Raw genomic sequence first — 16,175 nt, 5'->3', positions numbered from 1 at the left:
TAACTCAATATTATATGCTCAAGCAAACCAGGAGGAGAAAAAAAAAAATCTATAAATCACATTCCAGTGCATTTTGCATAAACCCACACTTTTCTAATAGAATATGTATGAGGGTCTAGCTCCATTGGAAAATGAAACCTGCATCTAATCGTCAGCCCAAGTTATTTCCTGCTTCAATATTAGCCAGCTTCTTATCTAGTCCAAGGCCTGGCATGAGAGGATATGCTCTGCTTTCCCTCACTCTTTTTCTTTTCCTTCGGCCCCTCTTTCTCTCTCCTTTTCCCCTGTATTCCTCTCACTCGCTCTGTCCCTTGATCTCTCTCCTTCTGTCTTTCCTCCATCTCATCCTCTCTTTCTGTCCTCCATCTGGCTCTTTACCATCTTCTGTGGCAGATCTGAGAGGGAACCGAAAAGGCTTGAGTTCCTGAAAGCCTCCTGTGAGGCACAATCTGCCCAGATCCTGCTATAAAGTGACCAGTTTAGACCAGCATGAATTTCCAGACTGGTCTAGACAGTTTTTGTTGTTGTTGGTTAGCAGTTTTTGATTCTGGTCTAGATGGTGGGACAGCATGGCATTTTATTGTGAAGCTATGGCTGACAAAGAACATATTGCTAGTTAAGCTACAGTAGTAAAAAGGTCCTATAAGGGGAAGAAAAATAATTCAGTAAATATTTTCTGAATGTTTTTATTTTTTTATTTTTAAGAAATTAGTTTTATAAAGCATTAGTTTTAAATTCAATAAATTAGTTTCACAACATTATAAAGCAAGGATGCATGACATCACAGGAATAAAATACAAGTTAAAATATATTAAAATAGAAAATAATTATTTTAAAATTCAATAATATTCCACAGCATTTCTGTTTTTTTGTTTGTTTTGTTTTACTATATCTGAAAAATTCAGTAAATAGTAAACATAAGAGTCTTCTTTTGAAGCATAGTCTATATATAATATTGACCAGCAAACGTAATATTTCTTCAATATGTCACATAAAATCCAAAATAATCTCTCCACCTTGTTTTTACAGTCTTAGTTGAAATGCTATGTTTGCATTCACATATTAGGAGAAAAAGGCCACACTAAAACAAATTAAATTGTATTGATTATTTCAAAGCTTGCACATGGGAAGCAGAATGGCCTCCGAGTAAAGCATTTCAGAGCAGACGTGATGTTCTGTTGATTTATCGTCACTTCATAATGATAAGTGAAGGTGCTTGTGTATGGTTTTGCTGACAGTCAGTGGTGGATTACTTATGGAGTGAACACTGCTGTGTTTTTTTCGCCCTGAGGCCCTCTCTCTGGGAGGCTGTATATCATGGCTTAAGCCATTGTCCAGATTCTCTTAAATCTCACCTAAATCACAGTGTCCACACTTTACTTTTAGGGGTTTTCCATTTAATTTAAATGCATATTTCAATTCCATCTGACATTTACGGTTTTTGGAATCAAAGGCAAACAGAACATTATTTGACCATTTACCTTACGTTATAGGTCATTTAATACTTTGCTATGTGTAGTCTGGTCCTCATAGTATTAAATGAAAGCTTATGGTAGATGATTAAGTGTTTAATTTGTGTAGAACTTTTCATAATGCAGCATTTTAAAGGAGGCCTGCGTTTACAACAATGCCTGTTTTGTGTTCGGCTAACTTTGATCTCATTCTTTCAGCAATGATAGAGAGGTTACTTTTGGTGTATCATGCTTTTGTGTTGCAGTGTTTTGCCATTTGACACCCTAACAGAGGGAGAAGCTTTTCATAGAGAGCTTTGTGTAGCCCACTATGCCCAGACTTCCCTAATTAATTCCCGTGAGGCTTCCCTGGTCTCCGGCAGTAGTGCTGTGCAGCATCGTGCAAGAATATAGAAAGAGAAAGAGAGAGAGTGTGTTCCCTCAGTTTCATTTAATTACTTTTCTAAGTGTTTTTAATCGATGGGGAAGTGTCAGCCTGGACGTGTGTTTTAAAGTGACCGTTTAAACTCCAAAAGTTTAAATAATGTCGACATATACTCACTGTCATGTTTGTGCAAACCTGTATGATTTTCTTAATTCCTGTGGAAATTGTGACTGGAGAAAGTAAGTCATATGACATGAGGCTTAGCAAATGATAACAGGATATTCATTTTTGGTTAAGTGTTTCTTTTAGATGCAGAGCTTGGCTGATTTTTAGTTTGATCTCTTGGCAGCATGCAGATCACATGGCTAGACAGATCTGTAGCTCAGAAAGACCCACAAATATTTTGCATTGCTTACAGCGCATAAGGAAAAATCTGTTGAAACACATGCAAAGCATCAAAGGCAGAGCAAAAAAAAAAAAAAGAAGAAGAAAAAAAAATATTCGTAATCAATGTTTTTGTCTTGTTTTTACATCATCTAAACAACATACATTTACCTGAAAAGCTAAGTTGTGAAAAAATTCAGAGAATTTAAATTGAGGTATATTTCTTACCCCTTTGGCATTGTTTTTCACTCATTGTGTTAAGCATAAACCTTAATAAATTTATTCAGATTCATGTATAAAACAAGCAAAAGTCTTTCATCTTCACACAGTTTTGCTTCTGAAAAACATTGATCTTGCTGGCTGATATATATATATATATATATATAATTTTTATTAGAAAATAAATACAAAAATACCTTCAGAATGTTTTTTTTCCCCCAGCATTCCATATCATTATAGTTACTTTTGTAGTTACCGTTCTTGGTACATTTTCACAAAAGACTGAAAGTGTTTCTTTAATATTTGCAATAACATGCACCTTTTTTTGTATTAAGGAAGCAAATAGCTTTAATTTTGATGCCATGTTGACTTCAAAGCACACTTCTGATCACATATATCATCTGTTTACATACAGGAGTGATTATCTATTTATTTATGACTTTTAAATTGATTTAGTGTGGTCAAATAAACAGCGTGACACGTTTCTTTTGTTCCACATCCTATATTTTATAAGTCGTGGTCTCAACCTGTTTGTCTGGTCTCCAGCCCGGGCTCAAGGCAGCCTGTCAGAATGATGAGTGTGTCTAATTGAGACGGAGCACTGCTGGCTGAGCCGAGGGATTGACAGTTAATCACAGCCACGTTAAACTCTTCAGCACACCAAGAACGCCTCTTCCTGCGCCGACTCGTCTCTCTCTCTCGCTCACCATCGCACCCCACAATCCATGGCCCGCCGCTATCTGCGCGAGATTTATGTCATTTTCGCGACAGCTCATTCCTGGCGTCCATCCATCAGGGTATAAAAGCCCCTCCGGTGGCGTTTTGGATACCAGCCCGCATGCTCAAACGTCAGTGCCAGAAACAGACATGCCGGCTTTGCATCTCGTGTACACACCCACACTTTAAAAGCCTTCACTCGCGCCTTTGGTTCGCTATTATCAAATGTGCCAAAAATAGAAAATAAACTGCGTACAATGGTTCAGTTTCTGCAGGACACTTTAAACCCCTAAAATGTCACCTACCTTATGCTGGAATGCTTTTCTGGATCTTGGAAGGATTATTATTGTGGGTGAATGACAGCTCTATGGTTGAAGAGGTCTGGTTTTAATTGCTGACTGAAAACTAGGGAGACAGAAACAGCGAGCGCTCTAAAACTACTTTTAAATGATGTGTGCCTCCACCCTTTGTCATTTTATTTTCTCTCTCAGAGGCATAGGCGAGAGAGGAAACAGCAGCCGGCTGTGTTAAAGGCTGCTTTTTGTTGAATGCCTTATTACGCTGATTTATCACTATCGATTTTAATTCCACCAATAGTTGCCTCAAGCTACATAATTAAAATACTGCATTGCTGAGCCTCCGCGGAGTCCCTCAAGACTGCAGATAACTTGTAAATTTGTGTTTTTTTCCTTCAGTAAATAATGCCTAGTGTGCATTCACAGGCCTGAAAGGGCAAAAAAGGGCTGGCCACTGGAACAGAACCATGGGTTAGTTTGCCGGTGCTTGGCGCAGTGAAACGTGTCTCATAACTTCAGGACCCGGAGCTTATATTTAGCACCTGGAGTGTCAGCGGTGCTGTTGATGTCAGCCCAGATTTCGACCATCCTTTTGCTTCCGGGCCCCAGGGGCTCTGGGAAAGGTGCACTTGGGAGACCACTGTCGGAGCACGGTTGTGAGATGGTCAGCAAAAATAAAGTTCCCACCCAGTTACACTTATTTCTGAAACACTCCCTGCAGTGCTGTTGTCCTCATAAGTCTAAATGAACAGCTGTCCCAAATAGGGAAAATGAAGCTTGGGAGTTTGCAAATGGTAACAGTGCTACAGCAGCAAAACGAGACTATCTGAGCTGTCATTTAAAGGTGAAGCTTGTTCTTTCTGCACCAAGTAGAATTTCAAAAACATGACTGGTTTAATGAAATCTCCATCACTTGGCTGAAATGGACATTTGAATTTAAAACCATAATGGTTTCAGCCTTTCCACAGTAATAGTAGTACCAGGTTTCAAACATTTCTGTATATGTATGGACGCTGAGTAAAGAGCATCACAGGTGTCTATTAACTTGTTTCTTTGGTATTTTATTACTTTATTACTTTCATTTAATCCATTTAATGCAATATTTACATAATTGAACAATATGTTAAGGCTACATGCTAAGGTTTTAGTGTATAATTTACTTATAATCGCCTGGGCGATAAAACGGTATCGATATTTAGCGACAGTACACCGTCGATAAATAGAAAAAACACAGCACACACAAACAAATACATGCTGAATTGAGTGTTGTACCTGCCTGTGATAAGAAGATTGTGAATAAAGAATGAATATAAGTTAAATTTAAAATAAACTTTTGAATTTAAATGTCATCAATGGCCTGACAGTCCTTAGAACCGTTCGGCACAATAGTAAAAAAAACAACAACAACTATATTCAAGTGCGAATGGGGGATGTCAGGTGTTTCGATTATTCAAAAATTGAATGCCAACCCATCGCACGAATATTTGAAGACACAAATATTCTGGTCCAGCCCTACAGAGAACAATGGCATTTTAATGGTACTGGTATTGATTGAAGCAAAGACAGGCAAAGTCATTTCTTTGCATATTAAATATGGTTTATAAAAAGTTATTTTAACAATGAAAAAACAATGCAACATTCCGTTGCTCTGTATGATTTTTCGTTCAGCTTTCTGCTTCTTTCATTAGATTTGATAAAGGAGGTCATTGGGTAATTGAATACAGGGACTGGGGACGTACAAAAACACTTATGTCCCTCAGACAGGGCGTAGACTGTGGGTCGTACACATCAGCCTCACATCTGTCCCCTCTTCTCGGACGCAGGCTGGCTGGAGGACATTTGGAAAGGTCACCGTGTATAGACCGTTCCAGTGAAGCATGTTTTTCCCCAGCGCCTTTGGCTACAGCGACCATAAAGGCAGCGGCTCCTGATATGGGCTTATCTTCCCCCAGCTCCAGAGGGCACTGGCTACACTCGGTCCAGCCATGCTTCAGCTGTTATTTACTCCTTATCGTCGATGTTATTATTATTTTTGTCTTCCCCCACTGTTTCTTTCTCTTCTAGCATTTTGGAGAAGTTTCCCTCTCTTTCTCCTTCTCACCTGGAGCTCTGTATGTGTTTTCTTGTCCCCTGAGAGGCCGGGGTAATTGCGGCCCACCCCTCTCATTGCCAGTTAAAGAGCTGGAGCGCTGCCAGTAGCTCCACCTGTGAAGCAGCTTGTTGTTTGGTTAAGAGGTTTTGTTGGTCTCCAGAGGAACCGAGGGACTGAATTGTGAATATACGGATTTCAGATGACTCCCTTTGAGGTGATACTTTTCAAGTCAAGTATTCATTCTGTCATTACTTGTTGTCAAGCAGGAAATTCATTTTTAATATTCTTCTGCTGACAGTTTAATAAAGGAAAACAGATTTCAAATTTGCTCCAAGATGTTTGCCTGGTTATACAATAGGACAAACAGTGATTACTTATTTTTCGATCATTTACAATAGGATAACAGTTAGATAAACTGAGAATTTGTCATCCATCCATAATAATAGTTGATCTAATCTAATTATAAAATGTAATTAATTAATTTAGCATTATTTGTCCAGGCAAGTCACTTAACAAAAAGATTCTTATTTACAAGTTTATTTAAACTGTTTATTAATTTAAAAAGTTACAGTAATTTATTATTTTAGCTTTATTTTACCAGTCAATTATCCAATCAATCAATAAGTGAATATATGAATAGTGAAATTAATATTTATTCACAAAAGTAATTTATTATTTTAGCCACTTAAGTCACTTAAAAATACAATTCTTATTTGCAGATATTCTCCACCATTTATTGATTTATTTAGTATTGTACTGTAATACTTATTAATTATAATGCTATTTATTTATTTAGTTTGTAAGTGAATATAGTTATCAGATATAATTTTACAGTGCAATTTTTGCTTAAGAAAAAGTTCCTTATTTACAAGGATGGTGTCCACCTGAAGTTGAAAAGGGAACAGTTAAAGATGGGAATTACTTGATCATTTACATGGCGAACACAACAGAAAATAACGTCATAACTATATGTGATTATTGTAATAGCAATTAGTTAAATGCCTTTTTAGCATTAAATACGTTTAATGGCATTAAACACATTTAATGAATCTCATTAGCAGTGTGTTAATGTTGGCCGCAGTTGGCATCTCTACCCACCCATTAAACTAGTTATTTAAAACTGAGTTGGTGGAGGGATCTCAGAAGAACTGTTGCGGGAATGAGGAAAATGGCTTACATAGCAGCTCACTTATGTTTTGGGAGTTGGGGAGAATGAACAAACTTACCCAAAATCGTCATCCAAAATAAATACAAAAGGAACAGGACAAGACAAGATAAGCTGACAGAAGCAAGACAAGGTTTCAAGAAATGTAAATATTAACAACCTGGAGCACAGGACAGGTGTGTAGACATTAGGTGATCTAAAGAATTGAGCAAAGGGAGCGAGAGAGAGAGAGTGATGGGAAGGGTGAGTAGAGATTAGGCCACACTTTTGGTGATGTGTCACACCCAGGAGTAAAAATCCTGTCATGGGTTATACGCTGACTTTCACGGTAGAGAAAGAAAATTGATTTTTGCAACTGAGAAGGTTTCACTGCGTTAACAGCAGCTTTTTAGGTCTTTCTTTATTACTACACATGCTGTGTGCATTCCTGCCTTACACACTCGAGGCAGTTGTAATGCGATACACATACTCTGCTTTTGAAATAGATACCATTAGATAATATTAATAAAAGCTTACAGGATTGGCTTCTGTGCAACCGGGTGCGTTTTTCCTTGAAATAGCCAAAAACAGCCTTAGGTCAAAGATTTTGTATATTTTTATTATATTATTTTACATGTTTTTACAAGTCCATGAGAGCAGGGAATTGAGTTTTGTTGTGAAGACAGATTTTGTTACAAATTGCGTGTGACATAAATCGTCTGGAATTGTATCGCTAGTGATTAATGATTTTCATATTTGGTCTATTGGGGTCATTCCAAGAAATGGCTTTCTCATATTTTCATGCTCCGTGTACCACTACATTAAAAGGACCTGTGGTAATTGCATTTCGATACAAAAACTTAGCCGATTAATGAATGCTAATGAAATGTTTCCCCACTGAACTAATGAGACATTTAATATGATGACATTTAATGAAATTTATGATGGAACAAATTAGTTGGGTTACTTGCATTGTGATCCCTAATAAATTTTGATGCGCATGATGTCAAATCAGTTTACGATACATAAACAGCGCTTTGCGTGGACTGCTTTTAAAAGCTGAAATTGATATTGTTGAGTAATATGCATTCTGCACATTTTAATTCTTATTTAACCGATTTAATTTAACTAAACTAAAAGTTTTAGTTTGAATGTTTTGTTGTCGTAGCTATGCTATAAAACTTTTACAAATATGTTAGACAGTAATTGTGAGTAATAGTTACCACTAGCTATACTTGTTGTTTTTTTTTATGTTTTTGTTTGTCATTTCAAAAACCTGTTTGAAATGATGAAGGAATGTGATTACACAACAGGGTTTAAAATATTCATTTGAGATGAAATATTAATTTGTGTGTGTTAATACCAGCACACATTCGCGCACGGTAATTGTGTCTTTAGGGGGAAGACATCAGTGAATGTCAGCTGCATGGAAATGACATGAGACGTAATCATTATGATTTTTTTTTTAGGAACAGAATATGGATGATGAAGGATTTCACTGCTGTGATAGTTGCAGTTTGAATTTTTTGCTTTTGTTCAAAAGTACAGAAGAAAAAGGACAGGAAATTATTCAAAAGACAACACATGCATCACTTTGTAGAATATATCTTGATTAACTGGTTTGTACACCTTTATCTTTCTGTCATAGGTTGAGGCAAGCGGTATGATGTCAGTCAGCATAACCTGGCCTTACTTTGCTGTCTGCGTTCAAAAAGCATTCCCACTTTTATGTGTGTGTGAAAAAAGAAGGCCAAGGTAGAATGCCTTAAATCTCAGCTGACCTTTTGAGAAAGACTGAGAGACATGGGAAGAAATGAGCATCGAGGCTATAAGGACAGGAGGGGCCTTAAACAATTTTAGGTAGAGAGATGTGAGCATGAGTGCCTCTAAAATTGAAGTGGGAAGAGGACCTATTGATTCGTCTATATTCAGCACTGCACCTCTTCACCTCTCTTTTTATTCTCAAACACGCGTTTGAAGCCTCTTGATGTCAGAGGCGAACAAAGCCTGGCTGATGGGGTCAAATGGAGAGAAAAAAAAAATGCTCTTAAAAGTTCTGAGAAAGAGGAACTGTGCCACTCTTTGTGAATATGCTGCACTTTGGTATCCCATGATTTTTAAAAGTTGTTAAATGCGCAAACCCCAAATAATAAATTATCATAGCATGACAAGTAGCTAGTTTTAAACACATTAAATGTGTGTATCTGCCAAGTTTTTTCTCTAGACACAAAAACTGTACCCTTTCAAGAATATGCATACTTGGATACTTGTGTGCACTGTTTAAATAAGGTACACAAAGACCAGAAGAATACCATAGCGTAGCGTTTGTATCTTAGTATACTGCTCCAGTGTCAGATTATTGTCTTCGTGTTTTCTTTGTTTTCACAAAGTATTGTGTTGACTGCATGTAAACTCAACAATTTAACCTTGTTGTCTTAATTATTGCTGGAAGGTGAACAAATATTGTTATTTAATTTTATTTTCAGAAAATGTAAACAAAATTGATCCTAGCTAGTCCTTTGATAATTTGTATTATATTTTATTACATTTAAATATATTTTTTTGTTTATGCAATGTTTATATACCAGAAAATTTACACAAATTTGATCCCAAACTAGCTAGTCCTTATTTTATCCATGTTTGTTTGTTTATGGAATATTTATTTCCAGCAAGGCAAATTAGGTACAAATTAGGTTTTAAACTGTACATAGACATTCACACAAATTTTGGGTTGCAAATCAAATGGGTTGCAAAATGTGCAAAGCTTATATAAAATTTATACCCAAAACCTCTCATATAATATTTAGCTTGAACTTCTGGGTGAGACAGAATTTTGAAGGTTTGTAGTCTTTTGACTGACTATTTTAATATCTACCTTATTCATGCAAAGTAGCAGGTGCCTTTACCCCAGGTCTTTCCCTGCTTCTCAGGCTTTGCATCTCTTCTTTTCTATTTCTAATAATCTTATTGTTTTTCATTTCTCCTTTATATGCCCTGCCTTCCTGTTTTATTTTCCGCTCGTTCCTCTGACTGTTTCAGCCCGCAACGTTCGAGTCCGCGGTAACATTTTGTGATTGCATCTTTCTGCCCGTCTCTCGTCCACCTCAGCGCTGTCCTTGGTCTTTTCTTGACTCACTCTCTCCCTTCTCTACTCCTGCTTTCTCTGCGATAGCATCTCGGTTTGCTGGCGAGTTTTCCTGCGGCGCACCGTTTGAATGACGATGGGCTCAATCACTCCAAATCTCGTTATGTATGTTCCCGCGCCCTTGGGAGGGTTAGCAGCGAATAGATGGGACTTTATCAGATTTCACTAGCCTTGGAGGCATAATTCACCAAAGGTCACCTTATGTTTGATATTTCTGGTTTATGTGAACAGTATGTCTATGCCAGTGTGTAACGGTGGCTTTACGATGAGGTGAATAGTCAAAGGTTAACCAGAGAAGACTCTCAGTGTAAATATCGTAAAGGCAAAGGGGACGTCCAACCTTATTGAATGGTTCAGCAGAAGGTTGTTTGCTCTACTTGGACGGGTTAACACAAGGCTAAAAAACCCTCTTGTTTTGGGATAGTATTAATAATGCTTGGGTTTGTTTTATACACTCTATTTCCCTTGTGTGTTGTTTGTTATGTCTGACATTGTATCTGTTATCATTCCAATGCTAATGCAATTCACGCAACCCATTTAAAAAAACATAACAGAGAAAGAGGACGAAGTTCTCTCGGACTTGACGCTGACTGTCAGTGATTAGAATGAGTCTGTTTAACACAGAATAATTGCAAACCTAGAGTCATGCTAGGTAATAAAACTTTGGGTCGTTTTCAAGGATATCATTGAATATGTATGATCCCTAATGCACAGAATGATGTATGTTGTCTATCTCTAATAAAACTTGATCCATTACTGCTTATGATTCCCTAGACTTAGTTACAACACTGTGGAAATGTTTTATGAATGCCACAAATTACTGTGAACTGTGGAAAAATCTTTACAAGAGCATTTTATTGACTGCTCTTGAGAGTAGTTTTGTAACACAATTAACCTTTGAACAATCACCAGAAACATTTTCTTTTGGAGCGATAAGACAGAATTGGTTTACTTAATTACGGCTGCACTGAACATTTCTCACAGAGATCATTTTATAAATCAAATTACCTCAGCTTGAATTAGTTTTTCTCATGTTTTCCGCTGAGGTCGACACCTTTATTTTAGTACCTGCTTTTGACGGTAAACAGGATCTAGTTTGTAGTTTGTTTTAGGTCGAAGGAACTTAATGACAGTAATCAACTCAGTGGGGACAAAAACCTGATCAGAAGGTGTGTGCAATATCTGTTGTTATTAGCAGGTTTTTTTGAGAGCAAAATTCTCTGAAATATTATGGGTTTAAAATTGTGTTTCTCTGAACTATTGAATCCACATGATATGCACATGGGTGAGGGTTTATAATGAAATTACAGGAGATCAGAGATTATACGTATTTGGCTATAAGTATTTTAGACCTTTAAAAAAGTCTTAAAGGGGGGGTGAAATGCTATTTCATGCATACTGAGTTTTTTACACTGTTAAAGAGTTGGATTCCCATGCTAAACATGGACAAAGTTTCAAAAATTAAGTTGTATGTTTGAAGGAGTATTTCTGTTCCAAAAATACTCCTTCCAGTTTGTCACAAGTTTCGGAAAGTTTTTTTCGAGTATGGCTCTGTGTGACGTTAGATGGAGCGGAATTTCCTTATATGGGTCATAAGGGCACGCCTGCCGGAATAGCGCGCACTCCCGTATAGCACAGCACTGAGAGCAGAGACATTCACTGATCAGAGCGATTCACTGATCAGAGCGAGAGCGTCGCGAAATGTCACAAAAGGAGTGTGTTTTTGGTTGCCAGGGCAAGACAACCCTGCACAGATTACCAAAAGAGAAACAGCATTAAGGGACCAGAGGATGGAGTTTATTTTTACAGAGCATCAACAGAGTTGTGCAAGTGTTTGTTCCCTGCATTTCGAAGATGCTTGTTTTACAAACAAGGCCCAGTTTGACGCCGGATTTGCGTATAGTTTATTTCTTAAGGATAATGCAGTCCCAGCGAAAAAGGGTCACGATCGTGTGTTGGAACCGCAGGCGGAGAGTAAAACTGCTTAAAATATCTCTGTGTTGTTAACTTAGCTATCGGCGCATTAGCACATCAAGTAAACAACATGCGATGTTGTCATCAAACTGCACTTTCCACATGTACAGCTTAAAAAAAAAAAAAAAAAAAGACGACAAAGCTAAGCAAATATATACAGTTTATATACAGTTTCAGTACATACCACATAAAACTGTACAATTTAATTTAAACAGTTTATACATTAGAGTATTTTCTTATACTACATTTTCTGCCAAAATGTACAGTGTAATTAATAAAAGAAATAATTTGTAAATATATTATAGAAAATAAACAAATAATTCTAATTGTTTTCTTTTAAAACATTTTTTTTATTATTTGTTGCATTATTTATTTAGTTACTTTTGGAGGGAATTATATTTGTTATTGATGCTATTGATATATAATAATCATAAAAAATAAAAAGGACCAAATTTAGTTCAGTATTTAGTCCAGATTTATAATCAGTCGGCTCATTACATGACTATTTAAACCTGGTCACTTTCACATGGTATCCAAGCAAGGATACTAAGAGATTATTAGCTTCACATTTCTTCTTTGGTACACTTGCCCCTTATTGTTAAATCCCCTACTGTAAACAATTTTTTTTGCTGTTTTTACAAACTGAGGGACAAGCCAAAAAGATTTTCATTGTGCTACATATGCTGTCGATAAAGCTCGTTGTTACTCTGAAATATTCCCTTAATGCTCACGGTTTAATGGAAATTAAATATTGTACAATCAACATTCTAGTCCTCTGGGAGAAATTGTAGCAGCTGCCCTGGCTTTCTGAGGTTTCAGGCTGGCTCTGGGAGATTGGATTCTGATCTGAGGCGGGAGAAGAAGATAGCGAGAAGCAAAATGTCAGCGCCAATATATTGTGTTCTGTACCCCACTCCCACCTGTACGAAAGAGAGGGACAGGGTGCCAGCGTACTGAGATGGGTTCTGGGGCCGCTGGCTGAGATATATGGTCAGCTCTGTTGTTTGGGCTCAGATTCACTATGATATGATGAAGCACAGACTCTCCACTGTGAATTCAATCAGCGTCTCCTTGAGAGAGATCTGGAGTGGGCTCTCAAATGTCACCATGTGTTTTCCACTGTTTTAGTCTAAGCTTTTTTGGATGTGCTGGATGCACTGTAATAACAGACTGTGAATACATTTGAATACATATCTATCTGTCTGGTTCTGATTCATATACATTTCTGTTAGGGCTGCACATATATAGATGAAGACATTTTTGTAGATTGACAGCCAGACTTGACAGGCTGTCAGTGTGCGAATTAGTGGTATCGTTAGGCCACTAGGTGGCAGCAAGTGACTGAACCCATGAGGGAATCATTGAATCATTCAGTCTAAAGACTCAGAGTTGAAAACACTGGGTGCTTTTAATGGTTGGAGGCTATGATTCGGCAGCCTAGATAGGCAGCCTTGCTAGAATATGCCCTTCCATTTGACAAGCACCTGCTGATTCATTCAGAAATAAAAACGAGCAACTATCCTTGTGGATAAGTCATTGAATCATTCACTGAATTGATTTTTTTTTTCAAAAACTCAGATTCAGTCGTGCTCACCTGTTGCACCTAGACGCACAGCAGTGTTTTTGTGGATTTATTTGGACAATTTTCAGTGCAAAAAAACTTTAAATGCAAACAACTGCAGATGTGATAACAGCAGTCAAAGCACTTAAATTCACAGTAGAAAGATGACGTTTTGAAACCAGTCATATACAGTAAAAAAAAAGAAAAGAATAGATTTACTTTTCAGATAAAAAGCTCTAATAGTATTTGCTTCCAGTGTTGGCATGACAGATTATTTATTAGCTAGCCTTATCATTGCCACTCTAATATTTTACATGCCTAATATCTATTTTCCATATATCTGCCCATCTAATTAGCGACCTCAGTATTGAGTGCTTTAATTAGCCATTTCATCAAAGTCAACAGCTTTACCTTCATGGTCTTGAGAAAATCAACAATGCCTCATGAACTTCACAATTCCTTGCTTGCAGTAACCTCAACAGCCCCTCTGTGGGTTGAGGTGCATGTTTAATACAGCTCTAAAGCACTCTTTATCTGCAGATTTAGCCATCTACTTTTCTTTTCCATCTTTCGTTTTTTTCCTTGTGATGTGATCCTCAGATGTCTCTGGAGTGCAATATGAAGAAGCCTTGAGGAAATCTAATTAAGCAGAATGCCTTGAGAGAGCAGGGCTTTTCACACATGTACACCCAGAGATACATAAATCACGGGCTGTCCTAAGAATAGGGTACTTTGAAAAGGGGCCTGGTTCCATAGAGCCATTAGCTATTAGTTATGATCCTTTTTCAAGTTGGTCGGCAAGCAGACGAACACTTAAAGGGTGTTTAGGTTGGCATGTCCTGATTAGGGAGGACAGAAAAACCATGGTTAAAGGTTCTTTCTCTTGCGTATGTATATAAATGGTTCAACTGTAATTATTCACTCAGCCTCACCTTGCAGATGGAGCCCCTAACCCCACCGTCCCACTGTCCTCTGTGTGTAAACAGCACGTCATGCTGATTAATAACAACCAAGCCGAATGTTCTCTTGTGCGCTGGTATGAGAGATTGTTCAATTAAGGGCATGTTTGACCATATTAAAGCTTGAAAAATGAAACTTCTATATATGTTTTTGGTAAAAAAAAAAAGAAAAAGTTTTTCCTTTGTCATCTTTATGTTGATTGTCTAGGACCTATGGGAAAATGTCATTATTTAAAGTGAGACAATAAAAAAAAAATATTATTATATGTAATTGAAATCTAGAATGATTGTAATTTATTTTCATTGTTAGGATATCTAGAATATTTCTTTCCTGTAAAATCCATCCTAGGGAACGAAAAGGTTCCCTTAATTGAAGAACCAGCCATGAATATGCCTGTTTTGAGTATTTGTGCCTGTTGCTATACCAACACCTCACAAATTTCTGTCTTTGTACAGAGAAATTTTGCAATTGTCACACTCCGCAGAGACAGAGAGCCTCGAGGCTAAAAAGAGCATGAAAGACATTTTAGTATTCTGCGCTGTGTGTTGTCTCTCTCTCTCTCTGTGCTCTGTATTGAGAGAGTAATGCCAAAATTGTCATCCTTTGTGAACTCACTGAAGGGAGAGATACTCTGCGGAAAGAGACAAATAGACAAACAAGGGCTTTTGAAAAGTAGGAACGGGAAAACTACACAGAAGTTTCTGAGGAGGCTGTAATACAGCAGATATGCTCCGCAGAGAAGCTGGATATTTATTTTCTCTCTGTCTCTATTATTCTCTCTGAGCTTAGTGTGTATGTGCCTGTTTCTTTAAGCAGACGCGCTCTAATATGCACTAAAGCTTTCCACAAATTTTGTAGCCACACAAAGATATGAAATGTTTTCTTTTTCCGAGAATATTTCACTGATTTTGGTTGATTCTTACCTCTTGCTGTGTTGTCTTCTTCCTCAAGGCTCCTACATGATGGTCAACTCCTCCCAGCATGCAGCGGGGCAGAGGGCTCAGCTTCTGCTACAGACGCTAAGTGAAAACGACACGCACTGCGTGCAGTTCAGCTACTTCCTGTACAGCAGAGATGGCCACAGCCCGGGGGCGCTGCGGGTTTATGTGCGGGTCAATGGTGGGCCGCTTGGCATTCCTGTGTGGAATGTCTCTGGCTCACGTGGACGACAGTGGCACCAGGTGGAACTGGCAGTCAGCACTTTCTGGCCAAATGAGTACCAGGTGAGCGACATTTTTAATTAGTGACCATCTTTTCTGGGTGATTACACACTACAGGACATTTGTAATTTATTCTTGCTTTTTGACATTGATTGATGTCACATTAATTAATTTGACACATTTTCAAATGTTTCATTTGAGGATTAAACAGTGTTTTTGGATACTATATGACGGTTAATACTTTTGGAGAGTCGTGAGTAACATGTGGTAGATCAAAGTTCCATGGTAACCCTTCTGGAAAATGGCACTTAAAATTGTAGCTGTTTTATAGAACATGGTACTTAGTTTCCAGCTGGTCTAAACCAAACCTTAACTTGTCTAAGTTGATCATTAGCCGGTCCAGGAGGGTCATTAATTGGTTCAGGATAGTCTAAAGGCGGTCGCACACTGGACGAGAAGCGCCGCGTCGCGCCACATGTAGGACAACTCGAGGTATCGCACACCGGACGCGCACATTCTATATGCGCGAACTCAATTTCGCAGCAAGATGAGTGAGTTTTAACTTCATCTATTATTATTATTTTAAATATATGATTTTAATTGATAAAAGCTGAGTTTTGTACGTTAATTAATGAAAAGAATCTGTGTTATAATAAGTCTGTTATTGTTTTGTTGTATCTGTTGTCT

General features: G+C 37.6%; 1 protein-coding gene across 14 annotated transcripts in view; it reads left to right on the top strand.

Annotated features, from left to right (window-relative positions):
* Positions 1-16,175, top strand: part of LOC127974396 (receptor-type tyrosine-protein phosphatase U) — a 205,884-nt gene that overhangs the window by 89,725 nt on the left and 99,984 nt on the right. For all 14 annotated transcript variants that reach the window (XM_052577622.1, XM_052577616.1, XM_052577615.1 and 11 more), the window contains exon 3: positions 15,280-15,551. In XM_052577622.1, the coding sequence (XP_052433582.1) occupies positions 15,280-15,551 (272 nt within the window). The remainder of the gene's footprint in view (positions 1-15,279; positions 15,552-16,175) is intronic.

This window comes from Carassius gibelio, chromosome B16 (assembly GCF_023724105.1).
Source record: "Carassius gibelio isolate Cgi1373 ecotype wild population from Czech Republic chromosome B16, carGib1.2-hapl.c, whole genome shotgun sequence".
Lineage (NCBI taxonomy): Eukaryota > Metazoa > Chordata > Actinopteri > Cypriniformes > Cyprinidae > Carassius > Carassius gibelio.
This window is presented reverse-complemented; position numbering and strand designations above follow the sequence as displayed.